The 24,132-nt window shown below is 55.8% G+C and overlaps 1 protein-coding gene across 9 annotated transcripts in view; it reads left to right on the top strand.

The window, feature by feature from the left end:
• KIRREL3 (kirre like nephrin family adhesion molecule 3) overlaps window positions 1–24,132 on the top strand; it is a 357,155-nt gene that overhangs the window by 250,851 nt on the left and 82,172 nt on the right. For all 9 annotated transcript variants that reach the window (XM_074560973.1, XM_074560972.1, XM_074560971.1 and 6 more), the window contains one exon: window positions 476–625. In XM_074560973.1, coding sequence (XP_074417074.1) covers window positions 476–625 — 150 coding nt within the window. The remainder of the gene's footprint in view (window positions 1–475; window positions 626–24,132) is intronic.

The raw sequence follows: 24,132 nt of genomic DNA, 5'->3' as shown, positions 1-24,132 counted from the left end.
TCCGTGGCGCTTCGGATGTCTCCAAAGGCAGGGCAGGCTGCTCAGGGCTCTCGGTACCCCCGCAGGCCCCCGCCCAACCTTTACGCAGCCTTAGTGGTGGACGTGTGCCAGGGTTTCACCCCACGCGCGTGCACGGCTGGCTTGAGGAGCTCAGGAAATCCCGTGCCGGGCCTCAGAAGGTGGTGGGTTTCCTGGTGGAAGGGCTCATCCCCTTTCCCAGGGATTTCACTTAATGCTCCTTCATCAGCACTTCTGTTTTGAACTTTTCGGGCAAAATCTGTAGTGTCCTGCCCAAATTTGGAAGGCCTCTCTCTCTCTCTCTCTCCTTGTGCTGGCTGCCAAGGAGGGGGAGAAGCTGACTCGGCTGCTGGGCGTTTGCTGTGGGGCAGCTGGGGCTCTGGGCCCGCGCTGGGTGCTCTTCATCCTTGGGCTCCTCGGTCCGGCTGCCTCCTGACTCGTGCTTTGCGTTCTGCAGGTTATCCGCGCTATCTGGTCGTAGGAGACCATCTGTCCGGAGAGCATCACTTGAAAATCCTGAGAGCTGATCTCCAAGATGACGCCGTCTACGAATGTCAGGCCATTCAAGCGGCCATCCGATCCAGACCTGCCCGGCTGACTGTCCTCGGTAAGTCCCGTCTCTCCGTCATATTGGCGGTTATTTGGGTTTTTTATTTTGTTCTGGCGGTTGCACTGAGCGGCTTTCTGACAAAATGTGTTGTTGCTAAATCAAGAGGTCTGGAAATGAATCCATCGTGAGAGCGATTGGGGGTGCATTTTGGCCCCAAATACAGCAGGAAAGGAAGCTGGCGAGGGAGCGGAGAAATTCTGGGATGAGTAATAGAGTCACAGAATGTTTGGTACTTCAGCTCTACAAATATATGTGCCAATTCAAGAGCGCACGCGCATAAATTCAAGGAGATGAAGAGTATCGGTGCGATATGCGTTGCCCTTGCTGCAGCGCGGGCCTGTGGCAGGACCAGGACTGTACCGCTTGAGAAAAGGCTGCTCTTCATCCCGTCCTACCTTCCTTCTGTATCTATTTTAATGCACATCTTTTAGCGTCGTGCCTTTCTCGGTAATTACTATTTCCCGTGAGCGACCCAGGAGGATGTCGCGTGGGACCGCAAACGGGCGACTGCTCCCAGCATCTTCTAAAGACCCTTTTCGGGTGGGGGGACGGGAGAGTGGCGCTGGCGAAGGTTAAAGGGTTGGCGAAGGGTTGGTGGTGCTTGTCAGGAGAGCTGGGGAAAGGCAGGCTGGCTCAGTGAGACCTCCCGGTACGGCTGCGGCTTCGGAGATGTTAACGAAAACGGTATTTCTTGAAAAAGCTTGGGCAAAAACCAGGCTGCATTGCTCCCGGATACGTCCTGATTATTCAACCCCCCAAAGTGAAACTATTTATATATTTAAGTTTGTTTAAATCGAAGGCTGGATTTGGGTTTTTGGTGGTTGGTTTCTTTTTTTTCCTTAGTTAAATTTCGGGAGGGGAGGGAGGGAAATGTTAAAAAAAAAGGATCCAAACCAAGAGTTTTAGTGCTTTTAGTCGGGTCGACGCTGATTAGTCTTAAGCAGCCGAGAAAGTGAGTGAGGGAACTAGTTCTCCTGAAGGTGCGCCTGACCGGGCTCTGCGCAGCACCGCGAAAACAGGTTCTAACTTCCGCTTTGTAATTTCCTTTGTAATTTTGTCATTGCCTTGTAATAATTTCCCTTGTAATTTGTTTTTTCCCCCTCCGCCACCCTACAACGTACCCTACCCCCAAACCTACGCAACTGCCGCCTTCTCCCTTTCCCTGACCCCGCCGGTAACGATGATTTTCTTTCGATCCGTCCTTCTGCTCGGTCGACCCTTTGCAGCAGCTCCGAGCTCTGACGTGTGCCCAGACGTGCAAGAAGCCTGCAAACGAGTCGGCAAGCGGAACGTGGCTGTCGGGGGGCGGAGGGGGAGCTTTCTCACTCACCGCCAACCTCGGCAAGCTGGGTCGCCTTCCCCTCCTTCGCCTGGGCTCCCTCCTTCTGTTGCGAAGGCAGGATGCGTTGCCGGAGCCAGACAAAAGAAATAATGTTATTTAATTAGAGCTAAAGATTTCCAAACTAATTTAGTCCCAGGGCGCACGGGCGGACGTCAGAGCTCAGAGCCGCTGCGAAGCGTTGATTGAGCGGAGAGATGTTTTCATGGATCAAAAGGAAATCGTTATTATCTGTGGGGTTATGGAATGTGTTGAGTAGATGGTAGTTAATGTTTATGCGAATATACATGGTAGTTGCTAATTGGTACATTTACCTAAGATGTTCAGCAGCTTATGTTTGCGGAGTGTTTTCCTTTTAAGAAAATTAAAGTTACAGCGCATTCGACTTCAGCCCGATCGGTAAGAAAACAGGGCTCTGCAACGCGTCGGTAGCGCATCTTTCGCTTCCCACGTATTTACGCGGATGTTCCCGGGGGGGGCGCAATTTAAGGCTGGCCGGGGAGGTGCAGAGTGATGATCCACACCCTGGGAAAGGGACTGGAAGGTCATTAGCGGTCAATTTGAGACCTTTGCGGGAGGAGGATGGCGTGTCCTGACCCACCGGCAGCGAAGGTGGTCTGCCGGGCTGCGTGTTAGCCAGCCCAATGGCGGGGAATGGAACAGGCGATGGGACAAGAGGAAACGGCCTCAAGTTGCACCAGGGGAGGTTTAGGATGGGTATTAGGAAAAATTTCTTCACCGGAAGGGTTGTCAAGCATTGGGACAGGCTGCCCGGGGAAGCGGTGGAGTCACCATCCCTGGAGGGATTTAAGTCATGTAGATGTGGTGCTGAGGGACATGGTTTGGTGGTAACTTGGCCGTGTTGGATTAATAGTTGGACTCGATGATCGTAAAAGTCTCTTCGAAAAAAGATTATTCTGTGACTCGGTGAGCTTGCTTTAGTCGTGAGCTAAGCATCCGTCTCTGGGGAGATGCAGATCTCCCAACTTTCATCTCGCTAGGTTAGGAAGGGATGCCTCATTTGAAGAAGATGCTTGTAGGACGTTCCTTCATCCCAGTCTGCCCAGCTTCGCCTGAGGCCTCAGGCATCACCTAGGCAGGAGGGGATCCCTGCGCCATCCCCAAATCTGCGTGCAAATCTTGGCAGCTCTCGAGGAAGCGATTTGTCCCAGCCGGAGCAGAGCTGGGAGGCTGTCGTGGCACCGGCAGCCCAAAGTGTGCTGCTGGGTTTGCCAACGACTCGAGCGGCAAATCGGCCGGCTGGGGATGTTGGGGGCAGCGCTGGGGCACTCCGTCCTGCTCTGTCACATCCCAGCCTTGCTTCTGAAAAATACCATGCTTGTTGGGTTTTATCGCGTGGGTTGGTGCTGCCTTGGCCGTTCTCGCCAGCTTTTCCACTTTCTTGGTATCAAGAAATCCCCTAATGCCTCCCAATTCCGTTTCCAGCTGCTGTCATTCATGTCTGACAACAGCTTTACGGGGCCGATGCCTCCTACTTCCCTGCTCAGATGCGGAGCTACACCGTATTTTAATTAAATATTTAAGGTTTTGTCACATTGTTTTCAAATCTACACGGTTAAATGCAGTGGAACAGATCATTCCATAGCCTTGGAAGTCCAAACACTCAAACAGATGAGCCTCTTGCTGTCATCAGCGTCAGGGGAAGTCTTTTATCTGTAGAGTCTCAGGGATGAATGTTGCTCAGGAGCCCAGCTAACCCATCCCAAAGCCGAAGGACCGCCCCCCCGTCTCCAGCTCTCCTTCCCCTTCCCTCCTACCGTTGCTCCAGTTGTCCAGGGAAGGAGCCGCCGCTGTCTCTCCTAGGGACGTCTGCCCCAGCAGGGAAGGCAGCAGCTGATAAAACTGGTGAGATGGGATTTGGGAGTGGGAGACCGGGAAGGCATCCACGGTTTTCGCAAGCGGAGGATGTCAGGGCAGCAGTTTGGCAGGTTTGGGGAAGCCACTGGAGGGCTATTTGCTACCTGGTACATCTTTAACGGCAGGGCTTCTTAATTTATGATCTATTTAACTAAGCCGGGGTATTAATTAAATAAAGTAAGAGCCTGATTAGGACTTGGAGAAATTTAAAAATAAAATCAGACAGCAATCGAGCGAAATTGCAAAGCAAACACTTTGGCTGTAACCACCGGAGAGTTCCCTCCGGTCTTCCATCAAAGCTGGGAGCAGGCAGGGCAAATACAAGAGATTATATAGCCAACAGATGTGTGTTGTTAAAATATGCATCTGCCAGCCGTGTAGTTTAAGGAGCCAGAGGGCTGGCTTGTGGATCCTTCTGCACTCGGGGGACCGTGAATGAATTCCAGGCCCCGCCAGCCGAGCTGGGATTTGCAGACACGTTAATTAGCGTTGAGTTCCCAGATCTGGAAGGCAGCCGAGCGAGGAGAAACTTTGAAGAGAGCGTTGGCTTCCCCGGGAGGGAGGAGAGGGGAGGGGAAGGGGGGGTGCCCCGGCTCGCCCTGCCCGTCTGGCAGCGGCCTTGGGAAGCCTCAGCCCAGGATGGCCGAGGGTAGGCAGGAGAGCGGTCAAGCGAAGCGTGGCGAGACGTTGAAGATGTCCGTTGGACTGGATGCCCTTTAGAGGTGCCTTCCAACCCAACACACTCCATGATTCTGTGTTGCGGAAGCTGGATGGTGGCATGGCTGCGCTCCTTCCCTGGCGTCTTGGCAGGAGCGTCCCAAGCCGCTCCTGGTCGGCGGACAGGAGATGTGATGTCTCCAGCCCCGCCTGGTACCACGGGCTCTCCCGGCAAGCTGCTGTATCCTGCGGCTTGGCACAGGGAAAGGGCTGGCCCCAGAGAGGTGCTGGTGGGGACTCGGTGACAACCAGGATGAGGGGACCCTGGGGGTGTGAGGAGGGAGGTAGAGGAGCTACTTCCAGAGATTTAAGGTGAATAATTGATAGGCAATTAACTTGTACCTTCGCCTCCCTGTCTCCTCCCCCTCCACGGCCTCTTCTAACGTTAACTCTTGTCTCCATGGGTGTCCCATTAGAAATAAAGCTTTCTTAAATCAACATGAATTATTGAACGCTACAGATTAAGTTAATTTGAAGTGAGAGCTCCTGTCTTTTAAGATGGCACAAGCCAGGGCCAGGAGAAGAGGAGGGTCATCCAGGTATCAAGCGCATTCGCCTTCAATCACAACCCTTTTCCTCTTTTTATTTTATTTTTTTTATTTTATTCCAGTCCTCTTTCTAGCCGAGTCTTCCCGGTCCTTCCCTGCAGAGTAGAGTAAGCTATTTCCATTACCAAAACGATCGCTGGCAGCTTGAGCATTTCCCGGCTTTCTCGCTCTTTAGCGGAGTTTGATCAGAAAACAAAGAGGCTGTGGCCTGGGAAAGACCATTTTTCAATATTTGTAACGCTGAGCTGCGGGGAGAAAATGTGGACGAGGCGACGTTTCAAATCCAGAAAGAGTTCAGCTTGGAACCATTTCGAGTATTTTTCCATGCTTTTTAACAGAATTCAGTTCTCTCAATGCAAAATTCAACCTAAACCAGCACGTAGAGTCAGGACGTCGATTCGGAATTAAAAAAAAAAAAAAAAAAAGAAGTGATGAAAATGCGATCATTTTCTTCCAGTCGGTCTCTTCGCCTTGAACAAGCTTGGGTCTTCACGAAGCTGCATTTTCTGCTGGGAATTTTTCCAGTGGCAAAATAGCAACCGGGTCTACTGAGAACGAAACAGAAACATCAAACAATCGAGCGCAAATCCCAAATAACCTAAATATTTGATGTCACGTCTGAGCAGCTTAAGTTTACAGCGCTCGGAGCTGGCTCCTTTTCGTAGCGGAGGGCGGACGGGTTTCCTTGCTTCCATCTTACCCCTGTGGGGTTGGGAAGGTGTCTCCATGGGTTTGATGGTCCCCGGGCAGGCAAAGCCGGGGTCTCGGGGGGCCTTGGAGCTGTACAAATTCAGGGGGAGAGGCAACCTCTGCCTCGGGCAGTCCATAGCTGGAAAAACAGGTCAAAGAGAGGTACCGTACGCTAAAAACTCGGCTCTGGAGATGGGTCTTCCCAAGCTGGCCCTTGGGAAGTGCTCTTCTTCCCCCATTTCAGAGCGGTTTGCCGGCTTGTCTGGAGGAGGAGAAAGGCAAGGCAGCATCCACGTGAGCTCTGCTCTCCTTACTTTGAAGGAGACACGGAAAATTGGTTCACTTACGGAATCACAGAATGGTTGGGGTTGGAAGGGACCTTAAAGATCATCTAGTTCCGACCCACGGCCATAAATCCCCATGAAGCACGTCTTCGCTGGGTGCAATGCTGGATGCGACGAGGCTCTGCCAACCTCCTTGCTCCAGAATAACGACTTTCCAATTACACAAATACGGGGAGAGGAAAGGTAAGAAAAGGTTTCGTTTCACGTTCCGTATATACCCGCCCTTCTGCTGCTTTCGCCGTGCCGACGAAGAGCTGCCACGGGAGGGAGAAGCCGAGTGAAAACGGGAAATGCCCCATCCCTGAGGATCCCGGAGGGAGCAGCCACTGGGAAACCTGGAGCTTTGGCGAAGGCAGCCCAGTTTGCACGCGTCTTGTGACAGCCCCCGATGGGGCGTCAAGCCTGTCCCAGTCCAACAGTGACCTGCGTGACCAGGAAATTTAAATATATATTCATCGAATGCATTAAAAAGGATAAGTATATTCCTTCCCAGCAGGCCAGGGCCGTAGCTGAGCAGTGGCTGGTGTTCAGTTGCACGGAGGGAAGTTCGTCTGGGCCAGGCCAGATGCTGCCTCCGCTCCCTCAAACCCTGGTCCGGCGTTACCGGCTCGCGCCATTTTGCGAGCAGTCTTGCAAAATTCATGTTTTCCTAAAGCCCCGGGGTGAGGCGGTACCCCTGAAAGTCTTCTTGTTCCGTACGTAAATTAACGGGTAGCCTTCGGCGCCGCAAAGCCAGGCTTGATCACTGAAGGAAGGTTTGTGTGCCTGGAAGCCCGTCGGTTTTCTTTGAACTGTATCCCTCGGTCTCCCAGCAGATACCCCTGCTCCCATCAAACTTCGCCTCGCTCGCAACCTCACGGCCGCAGCAACACTCCCACCCGAACGCCGGAGACTGAAGGACCACAGAGTAAATAGGAAGAGACACGGGAAGAGAAATGATTAATGTTCGGGTTCTCGCGCCAATCTGTGATTTCTTGTCTTGATGCAGGGAGGGCCTGACCCCGGTTTTTATCGAACACAAAGCATTTGGCTTCTCTATGCAGAGTCTGCCGGTCTGTACCGAGCTGATGGATGCAAAGCACATAAAGCTGATAAAAAAGCTTTCCCGGTTCTCTGCCATCCCTTCGGATGCGGTGGTGGCGGCGTCCCTTTGCCCTCTGCCCGGCCCCTCTTGCTGGCGCTGCCCACTTCCCTGCCCCGCGCAGAGGAGCCGTGGGTGCTGTGATGGCCGCGAAGTTGCCGTGAAATGACGCGGGGCGGGGGGTCCTTGCTGTGCGTCAAAATCCTGCTGTGCTCGTCGCTTGTACCGCTGCGGCTGCGCCGCCTCCTGCTCCGGCCACAAACCTCCCTGCGTCTCGCACCCAAATCCTCCCGGCTTTGTGTAGGGCATCTGGGAGACGGTGCTCCCTCTGCATCCCATTGTGCGCCCTTCACATTCCACAGTGCTCCTTCTGCATCCCGTGGTGCTCCCTCTGCATCCCATCAGTGCTCCCTCCGCATCCCGCAGCGCTCTTTCTGCATCCCGTGGTGCTCCCTCTGCATCGCACAGTGCTCCCTCTGCATCCCAACAGTGCTTCTTCTGCATCCTGCAGTGCTCCCTCTGCTTCCCGCGGTGCTCCCTCTGCATCCCACAGTGCTCTCTCTGCATCCCGTCAGTGCTCCCTCTGCATCCCATGGTTCTCCCTCTGCATCTCATGGTTCTCCCTCTGCATCCCATGGTTCTCCCTCTGCATCCCACGGTGCTCTCTCTGCATCCTGTGGTGCTCCCTCCGCATCCCGTGGTGCTCCCTCCGCATCCCGTGGTGCTCCCTCTGCATCCCATGGTGCTCCCTCTGCATCCCGTCAGTGCTCCCTCTGCATCCCACGGTGCTCCCTCTGCATCCCGTCAGTGCTCCCTCTGCATCCGTGGTGCTCTCTCTGCATCCCATCAGTGCTCCCTCTGCATCCATGGTGCTCCCTCTGCATCCCACAGTGCTCCCTCTGCATTTCACAGTGCTCCCTCTGCATCCCACAGTGCTCTCTCTGCACCCCACGGTGCTCCCTCCGCATCCCACAGTGCTCCCTCTGCATCCCACGGTGCTCCCTCCACATCCCATCAGTGCTCCCTCTGCATCCCACGGTGTTCCCTCTGCATCCCGTGGTGCTCCCTCCATATCCCACGGTGCTCCCTCTGCATCCCACAGTGCTCTCTCTGCATCCCACGGTGCTCCCTCTGCATCCCGTCAGTGCTCCCTCTGCATCCCACGGTGCTCCCTCCGCATCCCGTGGTGCTCCCTCTGCATCCCACGGTGCTCCCTCCGCATCCCGTGGTGCTCCCTCTGCATCCCGTGGTGCTCCCTCCGCATCCCGCGGTGCTCCCTCTGCATCCCGTGGTGCTCCCTCTGCATCCCACGGTGCTCCCTCTGCATCCCGTGGTGCTCCCTCTGCATCCCATGGTGCTCCCTCTGCATCCCGTGGTGCTCCCTCCGCATCCCGCGGTGCTCCCTCTGCATCCCGCGGTGCTCCCTCTGCCTCCCACCAGCCTTTCCCCTCTGCGTCACTGCACCGAACGGCTCCTGCTCCGCGCGGTGCATGCGGACAGAGGAGATTATTCTGCTTGATGGCCTGCGTGCCTCGCCGACACCTTGCATTCTGCATCACAAACCCCGCGCGCGTGCCCATCTCCTCTTTGCTTTGCAAAGCGACGCCTGTTTCTCCCTCTCGCCAACCGCGATGGAGCTCCCTGGCTGTCCCCTGCCCGCGCTCCTCTGTGTCTGCCTTACACGTCCACGCAGCGCCTGCTTTTGTGCCTCTCGTGCGTGCACGGATGCCGGATAGATCGCAGCGTTCCGCGTTCGGTGGCTGCTGGGCCGCGGGATCCGTCACTGCTGGGATCTTGGCGGGTTGTTAGTGACCTGACAAAAGTATTGACTCCCGCGCCCCTTGTCAGCCGGCGGCGAAGAATGAGGCCCTCGAAGCGTGACATCACCTGAGCGACAGCCCCCGCTTTCTCATCGATCCACCCCCCCCCCCTCCCCGCCCCGATGAAAAATGAAGGCAAGGCTCGGCAGGGCCAGCCGCGAAAGCAGAGAAGACGTTTCGGGAGAGGCTGGTGAGGCGTTTCTGCTGGGGGGTGCCTGCCCACCCCAGCTCTCTGCTTCTCCCCAGCCCGGGGAGGGGTGGTGGGGGGGCTGTTTTCTTGCGGCTGGGAGCTTGGCCGGCCCTATCCTGGGTTGTTTTTCCCATGTCTTGCATCTACCCCCTTCCTTTAAGTGTTGTCCAGCCCTGCTGGCCCCGTTTCTGAGCTCCTCTGGCAGCCGTGATAGACTTCAGGCTCCCGAACGCAGCTCCCAGCTGCAGCCAAGAGCCCCCCCAGGTCACGGCGGAGACAGGGTTGGTGAACCCTCTGATGAATCTCTCTTCTTGTTACGAACCCGTCGCAGTCCTGGCTGTTCCTGGCGTTTTGGAGTGGCGTTGGCTTTCCGGGCACCTGTCGGCACGTCTGATGGATGTCAGCTTCCCGTCTGATGGTAGGACGGGGATGGCTTTGGGGCTGTGGCGTTCCTTGGAGCTCAGCGTGGCCTTCGAAATGGGACAGCTGCGTCTTAATGATTGACCGCCCCCATCCCAGGATATTTATCTCATGCTAAGGCAGAGGTTGGACAAACAGCCCTCTGGAAAGGGCTATTACTCTTTTTTGACATTAAAAGGTGCCTGGTGTGCTCAAATTAGCAGCTGACCGTGCAGACCTCTCAAGTTGGTTTGGGACGACAGCAGCCCCCCCCCCCGCCGCTGCTTCCCCAGAGCCTGCCTTGGGCTGGTGCTTCTTTCCTGGGGCGCGCGGAGCGTTTGGGCTGCGGGCTCGGTGCCGTCCCTGCCCAGGCTGGCGTTGGAAGCTGCTGCGAGATGAGCAGCTTCGTAACCCAGCGGGAGGTGGCTTGGGTTCGCGGCCCCGGGCGACGCTGTGGGCGCTGAGCTTACAGCAGGGCGGGGGGGTCCCTACCCCAGACACCGCCGAAAAGGGGTCGCTTTCGGTGATAAATCATAAATGAGGGATCGCTTTAGGTGGCAAAGAGAAGGGGGTGAGGATGGACGTGGTGTTGGATCACCCATCCAGGACCCGTCTCTCCCCGCTCCTCCTGGGAGTTAGGCTGAGGTTTTGCCCCCGGGCGGCGGTGGGGGGGGGCAGGCATGAGGCCGCGCTTTCGGGTTCCTCCGACGTGCTCAACTCTGACCTCCGCGGGGAGAGACGAGGGATTCACAGCAAGTTACGGATTTAACACCTATGATGAATCTCCATTACAGCATGAAATGAGAAAGGAAAACGTAGCTAAATGGAAGATCTCCCCTGGGCAGCAGGAGGCTGCAACTTAGGAGAGGCTGGGGAAAATAGAAGGGGGGAAAAAAAAAAAAAAACCCACAGAAAAAAAAATCGGGAACTAAGAAAAACCTTGTTCCTTTGATTAAATGTTGCAAAACCTTTGCAGGTTAATAGGAACGTAGATTAAAAGCCAGGGCTTAGACCCGTGACGCATCAGAGGTTTCCAACTCTGTCGCTCCTGCTGCTCGTGACGAGGGGAAATGAAATATTGCTGATTCCTGGCCCCTCGGGAGCTCGGGAGAGCCAGTCCCCAGCACCTGGGACCAAGCCCTCTGTCACCCCACCAAGCGTAGCCTGGCCCTGCATCAGTCACCTCCCTTTGGGAAAAACCAACGGAGCATCCTTCCCCGGCAAGTGCGCCGATGCCTCTCAGCTGGGACTTGGCTCCTGACTCCCAAACACTCCTGGGGTCCCACCTCCGTAGCGTCCACCCCTGCTTCCGTAGGGTTAATCCCTCTCCCGAGGCATCCGTGCAGCCAGCGGTGACCCGAGAAGCGATTCGTATTTCGGAGGCTCCCGTTGAGCTGGGTGCGGGAAGCAGAAACTGGAGTGGAAGCACCTCGCTGGAGATGAATTCCCACAGGGAGGAGGTGTCAGTAGGTGGTGGCTTTGCCGGAGGTGCAGGAAGCAAGACAAGCTGCGGTGACAAAACAGGGGCTTAGCACGGAGCGGGGGGGAAACCAGGGAAGGGGCACCCAGTGTGCTGCCTGCTCGGCCCGGCGGGGCGGGCGGAAAGGGGATCCGGCGATTTATGGCTTGGGTGGAAACGCACAAGCCCCAGGTTCATTTCTGCGCTGCCAAAGCCTCCGCGCCCGACCTTGAGGGAGTCCTTCAGGCCCACGTCCCTCCTCTAAAGGAAGGGAAAAAGGACCGGGGTGAAGAAGCGGAAACGGGAAACTTTGGGTTATAAACACGATGTGCCGGGTACCCGGTGTTCGCTGCCGTTACGGCTGCGAGGTGGGTGATATCCAAGAGGTTTGGGGCAGTCAAGTTATTTCTGGGGTCGGGCAGCGGCCGAGGCAGAAGTGCCGCAGAGTCATACTTTTTGGAGACAAGTGCCTGTATTCTTCTTCGAGTCATAAATCACGCAGGAACTGAACTCTCCTGCCTGTGACCCAGCACAGCGCCCGGGGGATCCTCTCACTGGCCTTTACTCCAGGCGATGCAGTGGGATTGTACGCCTGGGTTCGGATCATCCCGGGAGCATCCGCGTACCCGCCGAGGCCGTTGCTTATTCAGGTTGTTGCTAGGGAGGTCTGCGGAGATTTCTCGTGGTGGGTGAGAAGTGACTTTCAAATCAGAGGCAGCGTGAAAAATTGCAAGGGGAAAATAAAGGCTTTGGTGGTAGCGCGTTTAATTGCTAACGAAGACAAAAATCACACCTCTCGCGTTTGGTTCGCCAGCCGAAGCCCAGACACCAGCTGCCCCGTTATGTATTTGATGCCGACTGGTAGCTTAAAAAGACGCAGAAGGTATTTAATGATAATGATAATGATTTACATTTATATAGCGCCTGGTATCCGCCGGGATCACAAAGTGCTTTATATATCTGCGGATAAAAATATAGAGGATAACAAGCACTCCATCCATCACCAAATCTCAGCCGCTGCCCCGGCGAGGCTGCAAGCTGCTCAGGAAAGAGTCGCTGCATTTCCAGAGCCGCTCTCCCTCCTCGCTGCTGTGGCACTCGGGGTGCCGTGCGGTAATTTTGTAATAAAACCAGGTGATAAAAAAGCCACTTGAAAAACAACAGTGTCATAAAAAGGAGAACCCTCGCTGTCATAAAGCCGCGTGCGGCAGAACAGGAGGGGAAACTCGAAAGGGAGAAGGTTATAAATAGGGACTGTCACTGTCACAGAAGCCGGCTCTGGAGGAGAGATGTCTTACAGCTCCTCCGTGTTAGAAGGTGAGGAGCTTGGCCAGCAGCAGCATCTCCAAAGGGCCGGTCCCCTCAGAGCTCTGCTGGTCAGAGAAGGACCTCCCAAGCTCAGTTTGGAGGTGGCAACGCAGGGGAAAATCCCAACTTGGAAGACGTTTCTGCCTCCGTGCCCTGCTTTGTCCTGCTGCAGAGCAGGTCTCCCGCGGGTTGGGTGCGATCCAAGCGCCTTCCTCCTCCAAGCTCCGTGAGCGAGCTCTGCCGGCAGCTCCGCGTCTCTCCTAGGAGGCAGAGCCCCTGGGTCGAGACCCTTGGGTGGCAGCGCCTCCCTCAGCTGGCTCAGGGAGGCAGGGGAAGGGAGGGGGAGGAAGGCAGGGAGAGAGGAATCGAGCCTCTTAGAGATAGTCATTCAAAATTCATAGGCGCAAAAATTGCAGCCCGCATGGATTTGTTTCCTTTTGGAAATTACAGGAAACTACAGGCACCGACAACTGTTATTCAAATAGCCACTTTAGATGATTAGGATGGCAGGAGGCTGTACTTACACATGCAGACCCAATATAATCAGGCGCCAGGCAGGGCGGGAAGGCAAGGCCAGGCAGAGGGAAGCTGAAGGAGCGTAAGCAGCCGGCAGGGAGGCTCTGCGGAAAGAGGCCCGGGGCCGAATCCAGCCCCGATGTTGCGGGCTGACGCAGGAGCGTCCTATTGACTTCCCCTGGGCTGGAGAGGCGGCGGGTTTGGGATGGTAAGGGAGAGCGGGGAGGCGGGGGGCGATTCCCAGAGGAGGTTTCTCACTCCTGGCAGGCGGCGGGCAGGTAGTGCGCGGGTACAAGCACCTTCCCTCTGCCCCCTCCCCTCCTCTGCACGTGCATCGCGGCCCGGAAACCCCCCCCGCTCTCTTGCCTTCTTGCACAGGGATGCGTGATCGCTCCCCAGCCCCTTATAAATCAAGAAAGAGGGAAAGATTTTACCAACCCTGCTTTTTTATTCTTTTTTTTTTTTAAAAAAAAAAAGAGAAGAAAAAAAGCCACACGCACGCGCCAAACCCTGAGCAAATATTGTTTTGAGGATTGGCCTGAGGGTCAGCAAGGAAATGCAGGCAACACATCGGAGCCACTGAAGAGTGGAAATTGTATAATAAAAATAGACTCTGCGGTACCAGTGGAGGGGAGGCTCCCAGCTTTTCATCCGGAGAGCTGTTTGTTTTCCTTTTAAAATGTTTCTCTGGGGTGCCAGTGGTGGCGTGCGGTGCGGAGTGGCCACGAGCGTCTCGCCTTCTCCCTCGCCGCTCGCGGCGGCGCCTCCCGCTCCGCCAAACCCTCTCCCCGGGCCGCCGAGCCTTCTTCCTGCCCATGGACGGCTTCCAGCAACCTGCCGCGTCTTCGCGAGTCGCTCAAGGTGTTTGTAAATGTTTGCACGCAGGCGAGCGTCCCATCTGCGGGCGCGTTGGGCACGCGTTGGCAGGCGCCAACGCGTGGCTTGGCAAGCTTTGTAGCCGCGGCGCCGGCGGCGAGCCGGCAGGCCTTGCGGCATCCAGCGCTTCGCCGCGGGGGGCCGGACCCCAATACGAACCCTCCGGGGTCCTCAGCTTGCCAGACCCACAGCCTCAGCCATCTCTGTCTCTACCTCCTTTCCCTGGCCGAACGGTCACGGAGGACTTTAGCTACTGTCGAGCTATTTTCCTGGCTCGTCCTGGCCAAGTGAGCCTTGTTCTAAAGCACCTGGGGGGATGGACAACGATGATGCGCGCATCTTGGGAGGGAGGGAGACCTGAAAGGACAGAGCAGGAGGTCTTGATGGGGCTGACTTTCAAGCGCAGCCAACTCGGAAGGAAGCTTTGCCACCTTGTACGGCTGAGGAGACCTTCCCAAAACCCCGAAGTTCTCCTTAAAGGTGGGCAGCAGTCAGCTGGACCCCTGCTTCCCCTTCCGTGGTGCTTTTTGGGGTGACCTTGAGCCGTGCGTTGCCCGGACGCGGGTGCTGACGAGCTGATTTGCACGCTCCAGCTTCCCTTTCTTGTCTTTACAAGTGCTTTTCTCTCATCTGGTAGTACTTTGCAAAACTTCACAAGCTTTTAGTGGTAAGGCTTTTGCTAAGAGGCCGTTGATAAACGTGGAGGAGACGGCAGGAAGGCTTTAGTGCCGTATTCTCTTCCTTTCCATTGGAAAAAACGGCTTATCTACTTCGGAGAGTACAGGTTCTTCCTCCTTATCCGCGCTGAAATCTTATCTAAACTGGTCCAGGTGGCGGAGCCGAGAGAAGGAAATAATTAAGCAAGAGACAGGTGAAATGCTGACATTATTATTACTTAAATGGCCCAAACCTTTTACCTCATGTATTTTTATTTTATTTTATTGTAGTTTTTTTTTCCTGCCGGTGACACCCAACAAGGGAGAAATTGGCATTTCCAGGTTATCTTCCCCATCCGCACGCACGCAACTTGGCCCCCCTCCTCCCCGCCCAAATATAAATCTCCTTTAACTGGTCCTGTTGGCAAGACAGAGAAATAATTAAGGCGAAGGTGGCTGAAATGTTGATGTTATTACTGTAATGCAGCAGCCTGTTTAGTTTCTTTGCCGATGAAATGCAACCAGGGGAAAATCAGTTTTAAAGATTACCTCCCAGAGATGCAAATTGAGGAGCGGAAACCATGTAGTCAGGAAGAAATGGTCTCAAACTAGGAAACATTTCAAAGTCTGTGACAGTCTCTTAGGGGCTCTTAAGACCACAATTTACCTTTTGACTGCATTCTATTTTCTCTGAAATCCTTTATTTCCCTCTTATTTATTGACTGGAGAGACAGCACAAAAACGAGAAAGTGATTCTGCAGCCGCTGGTCTTAAAAATCCATAGAAGAAAATTATTCTCAAGAGGGCGGTTTTTTTATTGTTGTTGGGCTCTTTTTGGTTTTTTTCCCCCTGCTCCCTTCTTTTTTAGCACTCTCTGTGAACCAGGGCTTAATTGAATCACTTTGCCATAGAGGGGCCTAGAACTGGAAGGTATCAAGGTCAGCGCCGTCTCGGAGCGAGAAGCCCTGATTAGAGAGGTGGGAACCACGGCAGTAACACGGCGGGATGCGGAGAGCCTCCAAGGTGGCAACGAATGTATTGGGAGGCGGCAACTAATCGCAGTGATGCGCTCTGGACGGGCTCGCTCTCGTTTCGGGGATGGCACCGCGGATTAAGGAAATGTGCACCTGGGGTGCTCGGATGAGCATCACGCTCTTGGATGAGCATCGCGCTGTTGGATGGGCATCGCGCTCTTGGGAGAGCATCACACTCTTGGATGAGCATCGTGCTTTTGGATGAGCATCGCGCTCTTGGGGGAGCGTCGCACTCTTGGGTGAGCATCATGCTCTTGGATGAGCATCACGCTCTTGGGTGAGCATTGTGCTTTTGGGTGAGCATCGTGCTTTTGGGTGAGCATCACGCTTTTGGGTGAGCATCGCGCTCTTGGATGGGCATCGCTCTCTTGGGTGAGCATCGCGCTCTTGGGTGAGCATCATGCTTTTGGGTGAGCATCATGCTCTTGGATGGGCACCATGCTCTCGGATGGGCATCGCGCTGTGCTCTAGGATGGGCATCGCGCTCTTGGGTGAGCATCGCGCTCTTGGGTGAGCATCTCTGGCAGCGGCAGGAGGGGATCGATGAGCCTCCCTGCCTTGCCTTGCCATTCATGCTGTTAGCGTGCGCTCCTGTCGCGGATGGAGTGATGCACTTCACTCGTAGCGTGAAGCAGCAATGTATTTATTGATATAAAACAGGGATTTAACGAAGTTCGATGGTAAATGTAACAGTGTTTTAACAAGATCCGACGGCAAGGTACACGTGGTTAGAGACTGCATAGAGGCCAGGGTCAGACAGAGCTGCCGGGGAGACCCTCCCGTTGAGTGGAGGTTCAGAGAGGACCCCCCCGCCTTTCTGGACTCCTCCTCAGATCCAGGTGCAGCTGGATCCAGTCCTAGTCCCGGACTTGATCAACGGTTTATGGCTAAAGGATTATATATGCACAATCCATCTTTTATATCGCTTATCTAACATCTCAAAGTGTAGCGTGCTGTCAGTCGCTTACTGAGGATCTGCTGCATGAAGGAATCTCTTGATCTCGAGGAGTAACGTTGAGTGACGTCCCAGCTCGAGGGGAGATCCTGGCATGCAGGAGAGCTCAAGGGCTCCTGGGCTGTTCACTGTTGCTGGGGGTGAGATGATTGACCCATAGTCATATTTGCGTTTTGACCCACAGTATCAGGATTGCTCAAGTTCACCCTTGGCTATCGTGTTGTTTTCTGTCTCCCCAAAACCACCTTGAGCCGGCTGCAGCCATCACGACTAGATGCACCCATGGTGACCGCCGCGGATGGTTATCGCTTGGGCAGGGTTACGGGAGATAATTGAGTCGCTCGCTTGCTGCCGGAGAAAGAAAGCCCTCTCCTTGCGGCGGGGAGGCAGGGGCTGCTCCCAGCCGCACGCTTTGCCGTGGGACGGGCAGCCGGGCTGGCCGGCGTGTGGTCTGTCCCAGCAGGTCAGCTCAGGGATCTGCAGAGCACCGGTTCAGCGAGGGATGCTTTTCAGCAAGGGATGCTTTTCAGCAACCCTAGAGGTCACCAACCAACTGCCCTTCACCCCCCTTCCCAGGTGTCTCCAAGGCCTCCACCTTCCTCCTAGGAGCGCACACATGTCCATCCGCGTCTCCCTTCCAGCTGGCTTTAGCTGGAAGCCCAGAGCCTGCTCCCAGTGTGGTCCCAATATCGCATCCCCTTGGCCTTGCCCCTGCCCTGGTGACATCCTGCTCCTCACGCGGTGATTTCCCCCCCCGGCCACACACGCACGTGTGTCGCGCGCACGTTTCTCGCTGTGGGTGTTCCCTGCCGGGAAGGGTACCGAGACGTGCAGAAAAAAATTAAAATCATAAAGATGTCCCGCAGCGCTGGCCTAGTTAGACCGTACCCAGCTGTGAGCTAACTCTGCTGCCCAAGCGAGCCCCCCGGAGACGGCTCTGCTTGGGAGGAAATAACTAGATTAAAAAATAGCGCATCAGCTTAGGCTAATATGGGTCAGAATCCGCGCAGTAATTAGAACCTAGATATCGGAGATGAAATCCTTTTAGGCCGTCCAGCCCGTCTTTCGGCTGGCTGTGTTTAATTACTCCTCTCCTGGCTCCTCTCGGCCCTGCTTTCTCAAAAAGGACCACGTTAGGACATCTCCCGCCCCCCCATCACTAAGGGTGGCCACTTCTCGATACTTCTCTGCTTAGTTTCTGAGGTGGCACCAGAAAAGATCTGGGCAAATCCGCCCGAAAGTCACTCCTGGCCGTGCTGCAAAGGTCGAGCTGTGCCTCTCCTCCTTCCTTTCTCCGCAGGACTTCGGGTGGTACCCAAAGGTACCACCAGCCTGTCAAGGGCTTCCGTCCTCGACGGGCAGCACGGGGACGTCCGCGGCGGGACGGCAGTGGGGTGGGGACAGGGAGCACCCACTGCTCTGGGAGATGGCTCTGGGAGAGCTGCAAGAGGGGTTACAGGCTCAGGAAACCTCCCGTTAGATCTGGAGCGAGGATTTCCGCGCGCAGGCTCCTCGGATCAGGCTGCTCCCATTTTCTGGCTCGGTGGCTTTCTGTCTCAGCTCCCCAGGCAGGACTCGGAGGTACTTTGCTTCCTAGCGCCGTTCAAAGGTACCTTTGACTGGCGCAAAGGCAGCAAGAAGGATGGAAGAGTAAAATTGCAGAGGTTTGAAAAGTTTCCCTTTTGGAAGGAAGGATTTTGCTACGATTGAACTGAAAAAAGACTGATCGGGGCAAGATCGCCGCCGGAAAGAATCCGTTTCTTTCAAGCCCACCTGCCTTGAAAATTGCCACCCTGGGTGTGCGTGTCCCCGTTTGCCTCCCTGGACTCCGACAGCTGCCGTGTGGCATCTCCCGTGCTGGGCGGTGGCACGGCTGGGAGCCCCAGGCTCTCCTGGAGGCAGGAGCTGTGTCACCGGAGGGGTTTGGGGGACGGGGTCGGGGGCGCGTGTGTGTGTCTGCATCCCTTAACGTGACTGAAAAATGAAATCGGAGCCATTACCACCCGTCTCCCCTCTTTCTGTGTAGCCTGCCTCCTATTCTTCCTATCTCCTCTACCCCTTATCTGATTTCTGCCGCCGTTGCAAACTCCGGGAGGAAGAGCATCCCTGGGGATGTGGGTGGAGGCAGCGAGACCCCTCACCCTGCAAGCCGTGTCCCCCCCACCGCCCCCGGCCGGGGCCAGGACGCCCCGCTTCCCTCCGCACCTCCATTGCTGCGGCGAGAGCACCCTCTCCTGTCTCAGCCTGCCTCACTGCATTTCTTTCCCCTGCTCCCTTCCCCGGCGGAGAACCCGGCGCTGAGGTTCTCCATCCCCTACCGGGGTGAGGACGCGGCTGCGGGGACCCCCATCGTCCCATCCTCCAGCCCGCCGAGCGCCCCGACGGCAGCACCGAAGTCGGTTTGGAGAACCAGGGGCGGGGGGGGGGAATATTTAAGTAAAAAACAATTTCTAGGAGAGGTCTGTTACAGTTACTAATTAGATCTGGTTATAATTATCTCTCTTTGCGGTCCCATACCTGCCGCGGCATAGCTCCAGTTCCTCCTAACAATTAACGGAGAAAGTCTTTTATGATACACTGGGTGATTACGTTGCGATTGCAGCCTCCGTGGCGAATGCCGCCTTATTAAAGAGGGGCCGATATTTACAGAAGAACATTGTGATCAAATTAGGCTCCAATTAACTGGAGTAAATTAAGAATACGGGGTTTTTTTCGTCTGCTTCCCTTTCTTTTCTGCCACGGAGTGGCCTCTGGGTTGGTTCGTAATGCTCTGCGTCGATTGCGGTACTTGACTGGGCAAAAACATCCAGAAAGCGGCAACAAACCCTTCCTCTGGCTTGCCTCTGCGGGAAATCTGCCTTCGCGTCTCCCTCTCGCTCCTCCTCCTCCTCCTCCTGCTCTTACCGAGCCACAAAAACTACAGGGCAGGACCCAAACCTCCAGCATTTCCACCCCCGCACACGCTCATCGCGCGCTCTCGGCTCGGGGCGTGGGTTTTCTCGGAGCCATAGCGGGAGGGCTGGATTTCCCCCGGCCATCCTCAACCCAACGCTGGCCCGCGCTTAAGGCGCTCCTTCGTAAGTCCGAAGCGAAGGCTGGCGCTCGGCGTTAGCAAGAATCGCGCAACGAGGAATTCGGAGATTTGTTGTGTTGGTTTCGTTTTGTTTTTTTTTTTAATAGCGGCGGGCCGAGCAATATAATCATCGGGTGGTTTGAGGGTGGGTTGGTTTGGGGTTTGGTGTTATTTTTTTCTTTTTTTCAGCATTATTGGTGAGCGGAGCGTGATTTTCTGCGAGGTTTGAGGCTGTCTAGAGGTATCCAGAAAGCAGCTGATGCAAACTTCTGGCCGTGGCAGGGCGGTGTGGGTTATGTGGAGTGTGGCTTCGCTTCTCCCCAGTATTATTTCATCCGAAATAATAGTGTAGCAGAGGATGGCGGAGGTGATGAATAATATAGTCTCTGGCCCAAGCCTTTGGATAAATTATCCCTTCGGTTCAAATCCATGAATTTGACAGGCTTTGCAAATTGCGTCTTATTACGGATTCACCAACTTCTCCACCTTTGCTTGATTGCCTCAGCCCTAATCCTCCAGATCAAAGCCGCGTCGAACCGGGGATGGGGAGGGGGGGGCCCCTTATTGCATCTTTCAGGTTTTTTTCCCTTAATCCGGGAGCTCCACCCTTAACGCTTAACGCTCCCTGGGCAGCATCTGTGGGCTGAACCTCCGTCACGGCAGCTCCGCTTGGAACTTGGAATTCCCAGTTGACCCCTAGATGTGCAAAACCAGGCCAGGCGCAGTGACTGGTCGTCCTTCTGCAGTGGCGAAGGGTTAATGCGGACCGTGCCGTCGGCGTTTGAGGGAGGTGGACACGGGGCACGTTTCAGGTGGACTTTGGGGAGATGCTTTCTAAAGGTGCAGTGGGTGGGATGAAAGCTTTGGCGGTGGACGCGTCGAGTCGCTCTCCTCTTCGTCCTTTGTTTCAGGGGAAGAAGCTCACGTGAAGCCTTTGCTAAGGTTTTACACAGAATCACAGAATGGTCGGGGTGGGAAGGGACCTCTGGAGATCATCCCGTCCAACCCCCAGCCAGAGCAGGGTCACCCGGAGCAGGTGGCACAGGAACGCCTCCAGGCGGGGCTGGAATGTCTCCAGAGACGGAGACTCCCCCACCTCTCTGGGCAGCCTGTGCCAGGGCTCTGCCACCCTCAGGGTGAAGAGGTTCCTCCTCGTGTTTAGGTGGAACTTCCTACGCTCAAGTTTGTGCCCGTTACCCCTTGTCCTGTCCCCGGGCACCACCGAAAAGAGCCTGGCCCCATCTTCCTGACACCCCCCCTTGAAGTATTTATAAGCGTTGAGAAGGTCCCCCCTCAGCTGCCTTTTTTCCAGACTGAAGAGACCCAAATCCCTCAGCCTTTCTTCATGAGAGAGGTGTTCCAGTCCCCTCGGCATCTTGGTAGCCCTTTGCTGTCCCCTCTCCAGCAGTTCCCTGTCCTTCTGGAAACGGGGAGTCCGGAACTGGGCGCAGTTTTTGTCTTCTTCTTTCTTCTACTTCTTTCCTCCAGGGAGAAAGAAAGAAGAGAAATGAGTTGAAATGAGGGGGGAAACCTTCCTTTTTTCAGGGTTTTTTTTTTTGTCATTGGAAAGCTGAAAAATTCCATATTGTCTGCCCCAAGTGAAACGGTGGAGGTTATTGTCCTTTCTGCGAAAGCGTGATGATTTCCGAGGAGCTCTTTTGCCGGCTTTTTTCAGGGACTGTGGAGCTGGCAGCCAGCAGGGATCCCTGGTGGGCCAGGGGGGGCTGGAGGTGCCAGCGGTGCAGGTCACTTTGCCTCATGGTGGCACGCGTGGTCCTTTGGTAGCTGCCAAGATGGAGCGAGAGGCACTGAGATAATGAGGTGGGAAGGGCAGAACCACCCTCGAAGGGTGTTTGTGCTGCTCCCATTCCTGCACCCCAAGCGTTTCCCTTGGGAGACGGGGCTGGCGATGGTCCTGCCTGAGGATTTTCCTCCTGCAGGTCCTACCCTGGGGAATCGGAGAAGGAAAGGGAGCGTTGGCTATTCACATCGCACCTGAACATTCGCGAGAGCTGCGGATTATCCAGCCACGTCACCCAGGCTGGGCTGGGACGTCTTTCTGGAGTCCTACCACCCTCCTCCAGCAGCCTTGTTGCAGTGAAGGGGAAAATTAACGATGCTTTTTTGCTCTGGGGACAATTCCTTCCTGCCAGTCGCTTTTGGAAACCGGCACGTCGGGGTTTTTTTACATTTGCGAGAAGCACGTAGGGGGTTGTTGGGGAAGAGGGGGCCATCTCAAGCCAGGTCTCTGAACCGCGGAGGGTCTAAAAGAGGAGGAACCAAACCCTCTTCAGGCACGGCAGAGCCGAAGCCCTGCGGGAGGTTTTCTCCCTCCCCCGTTTCTCAGCCCGCCTTTGCGTTAGTGCAGCACAACAAAGAGTTAATTGAATTGGTTAAAAAAAAAAAAAAAAATAAGCCCAGGGCAGAAGCAGCAGCAGCCTTTTCTCCGTGGTAATGAGCCAGAGGTTTTCTTAACGTATCCCTGCTCCTTTCATCGCTCTCTTGACCCCTCCGCGTTGCCGCGCGCCCCGTTCCTGGTTAGGATCTCCAGCCGGTCTTTGTAGCGTATTGTCAGCCCTAATTGCTTTCTGCTGGGACCCGTAACATCTACGGTTCGGCAAAAGAGGACGGAGGAATCGGTGTATTAATCCCCTTCGCTACGATGCCCGCGGCACTGGGCGTCCCTACTCGCCCGCCCCTTCGGAACAAATGGGGACGGCAAGGAGCGGTCGGGGTGCACCGGTCCCTTTCCCTTTGGGGCTGCGAGACCACGATTTAGTTGGAGGCGAAATCACCAGAGAAATAATGACAAGCCGATTACTGCCTCGGGTGAGGTGGGGGGGGCAAATCGCAATGTCGCGCTGTGATCCCGGTCAGCTCACGCGAACCCCCCCGGAGAGGGGCTGGCAGGAGCCGGGGTGAGCCACAGCCGGGGAAACCCCGGGGCGATGCTGGGGGGGGCTGCCGGACAGCTTGCCGGTGGGTGGCACGGCACGTGGGAGGGACCTGCGGGGGCAACCGGTGTGTCTGGAGGAAAACCAGAGCCTTAGAAGGATGCTTTTGTGTTTTCTGCGCTGTAAGATGGCACAGTGCTTGTTTTAGCCCTGGGGGGATGGAGTGTAGTGACCAATATCATAGAATCATAGAATGGTTCGGCTTGGAAGGGACCTTAAAGTTCATCTGCCCTGGGCAGGGACACCTCCCACCAGCCCAGGTCGCTCCAAGCCCCGTCCAACCTGGCCTTGAACCCCTCCAGGGATGGGGCAGCCACAGCTTCTCTGGGCAACCTGGGCCAGGGGCTCACCGCCCTCACAGCAAAGGATTTCTTCCCAATATCTCATCTAAATCTCCCCTCTTCCAGTGTAAAACCCTTCCCCCTTGTCCCATGGCTCCCCTCCCTGCTCCAGAGTCCCTCCCCATCCTTCCTGGAGCCCCTTGAGGGACTGGAAGGGGCTGGAAGGTCTCCCCGGAGCCTTCTCTTCTCCAGGCTGAACCCCCCCAGCTCTCTCAGCCTGTCCCCACAGCAGAGGGGCTCCAGCCCTCCCAGCATCTCCGGGGCCTCTGCTGGACCCATTCCAACAGCTCCGTGTCCTTCTTGTGCTGAGGACTCCAGAGCTGGAGGCAGTGCTCCAGGTGGGGTCTCACCATATCGGGGCTAAGCCGGCAGCCGGCACTTGCTAATTTCCCTCTCTAACAAGGAAAAGCGTCACCCGTCACCGCAGCGTGGTCCGAATCCCTTGGTGACATGAGACTGGGACCGCGAGTCCGTCGTTTCCCTGCTCTCGCAGGCCAGCCCTACTCATCGGAACCCGCAGCGTAGTCCTGCCCCCGGCTCCTCCTGGAGTTGTGCTCCCCAAAAACCAGTGGCAGAGCAAAATTTCCCGTGCAGGCTGGGCTTTTCCTCCCTTGCGCGGCTGCGAATGGTGTGACTTCACCAGCAGTACCGCCGCCGGGGCTCCGGCACGGGCCGGGGGGTGCTTGGCTGGGGTGGGATGCGGCGGGGATGGGAGATGGAGGGAGCGTGCAGGCAGCCCCGCGTCGGCGGCCGCGCTGGGGATGCGTCGTTGAAGGAGCGTGCCCAAGCCTAGAGCTGAGCAGCCCGAAATAAAAAGCTCCTCGGCATTCCTGTTCTTCACAAACGATCCCCCAAACGAGCTCTGACGCAAGCACGGCTGTTGGCGGATGCGGCTCACCCTTTGGATTTGAGGCTGGGTTTCGTTTGGGGACCTGCTGCTTCGAGGCACCGGGGTGAACGCCGTCGCGGGGAGGCTTAGAAACGGCCGCGCCGCCCAAGACGTCGCGTCCCCAAAGCCTTGAGACTGCGCGAAGAAGTGGAATTTTATTTTCTAGTGAAAATAAAAATGCTTTGCCTCTGTTGCTGGCGGGGCATCCCAGGGTCACGTTCTGAAGCTTGGCAGTGCTGAGGACGAGAAGCGTGTTGCTTTTGCTGTGATGAAAGGCCCCGCTCCTCCTCCCTTCGAAGGGATTTAGGATCTGGGCTGTGAGAAAAGCGGGAAATGACGGGACGAGCACGGCACAGCTGCCAGGGGTTTGCTGACGCCGAGTTAGCTGGCAGAGGTTCCCTGCCCATCCCTTCCACCCCGCAGAAGCTGAGCAAGAC

The sequence above is a fragment of the Larus michahellis genome, chromosome 17 (genome assembly GCF_964199755.1).
Source record: "Larus michahellis chromosome 17, bLarMic1.1, whole genome shotgun sequence".
In the NCBI taxonomy this organism is placed as follows: Eukaryota; Metazoa; Chordata; class Aves; order Charadriiformes; family Laridae; genus Larus; species Larus michahellis.
This window is presented reverse-complemented; position numbering and strand designations above follow the sequence as displayed.